General features: G+C 64.2%; 1 protein-coding gene across 1 annotated transcript in view; it reads left to right on the top strand.

Moving 5' to 3' along the window:
• The window catches only part of BTBD17 (BTB domain containing 17), a 5,716-nt gene that overhangs the window by 3,748 nt on the left and 1,156 nt on the right, over positions 1-812 (top strand). The window contains 2 exon segments of the mRNA XM_031064870.1: positions 1-54; positions 545-809. The exon segment at positions 1-54 is cut by the window's left edge and continues 138 nt beyond it. Coding sequence (XP_030920730.1) covers positions 1-54; positions 545-809 — 319 coding nt within the window.

Here is an 812-nt window from a genome sequence, read left to right as displayed (position 1 = left end):
CGTGACCCTGTACGAGCCGCCCGAGACCGCCGCGCTCTTCGAGAAATTCATCAGGTGGGATGGGGAGGAGAGGGCGCAGCTCTCCTGGGAACCACGGAGAGCTCCACGGGATGGGCATGGCCAGAGGGATGCAGCCAAGGATGGGGATGTTCCCTTGGGAACCACAGGGACCTAGTGGGATGTGCGTTTTGGGAGGGATGTGCAGTTCGGGAAGGACGCAGCCCAAGAGGGAGGATTCCTCTCAGGATCTCCCAAGAAGGAAACCCTGTGGGATGGGATCCTGGAGGGATGCAGCCATAGAAGGTGGATGCTCCACTTCGTGGGATGCAGCCAGGGAAGGAGGATGCTCCGTTGGGGACCATGGAGATCACGTGGAATGGGAGGGAAGCATCCAAGGAGGGGGTGATGCTTCTCTGGAAACCCTGGGGACCCCATGGGGTGGGAATACTCAGTGGAAAGCAGCCCAGGGCAGAGGCTGCTCCCCTGGGAACTCAGCTGCCGGGATTGGATGTCCCCAATGTCACCACCCCCTGCTCTGCCCCAGGTACCTGTACTGCGGGGGGGTCTCCATCCTGCTGCACCAGGCCATCCCCATGCACCAGCTGGCCAGCAAATACCGGGTCTGGGGGCTGCAGCGCGGCGTGGCCGAATACATGAGGACCCACCTGGCCAGCGAGTCCAGCCAGGGCCACGTGGTGGGCTGGTACCACTACGCCGTGCGCGTCGGGGACGCGGCGCTGCAGGAGAGCTGCCTGCAGTTCCTGGCCTGGAACCTGTCCGCGGTGCTGGGCAGCGCCGAGTGGGGCTCGGTG

Source organism: Geospiza fortis, unplaced genomic scaffold (assembly GCF_000277835.1).
Source record: "Geospiza fortis unplaced genomic scaffold, GeoFor_1.0 scaffold135, whole genome shotgun sequence".
Lineage (NCBI taxonomy): Eukaryota > Metazoa > Chordata > Aves > Passeriformes > Thraupidae > Geospiza > Geospiza fortis.
The sequence above is the reverse complement of the archived record's forward strand: the minus strand, read 5'-3'. Positions and strand labels throughout refer to the sequence as shown.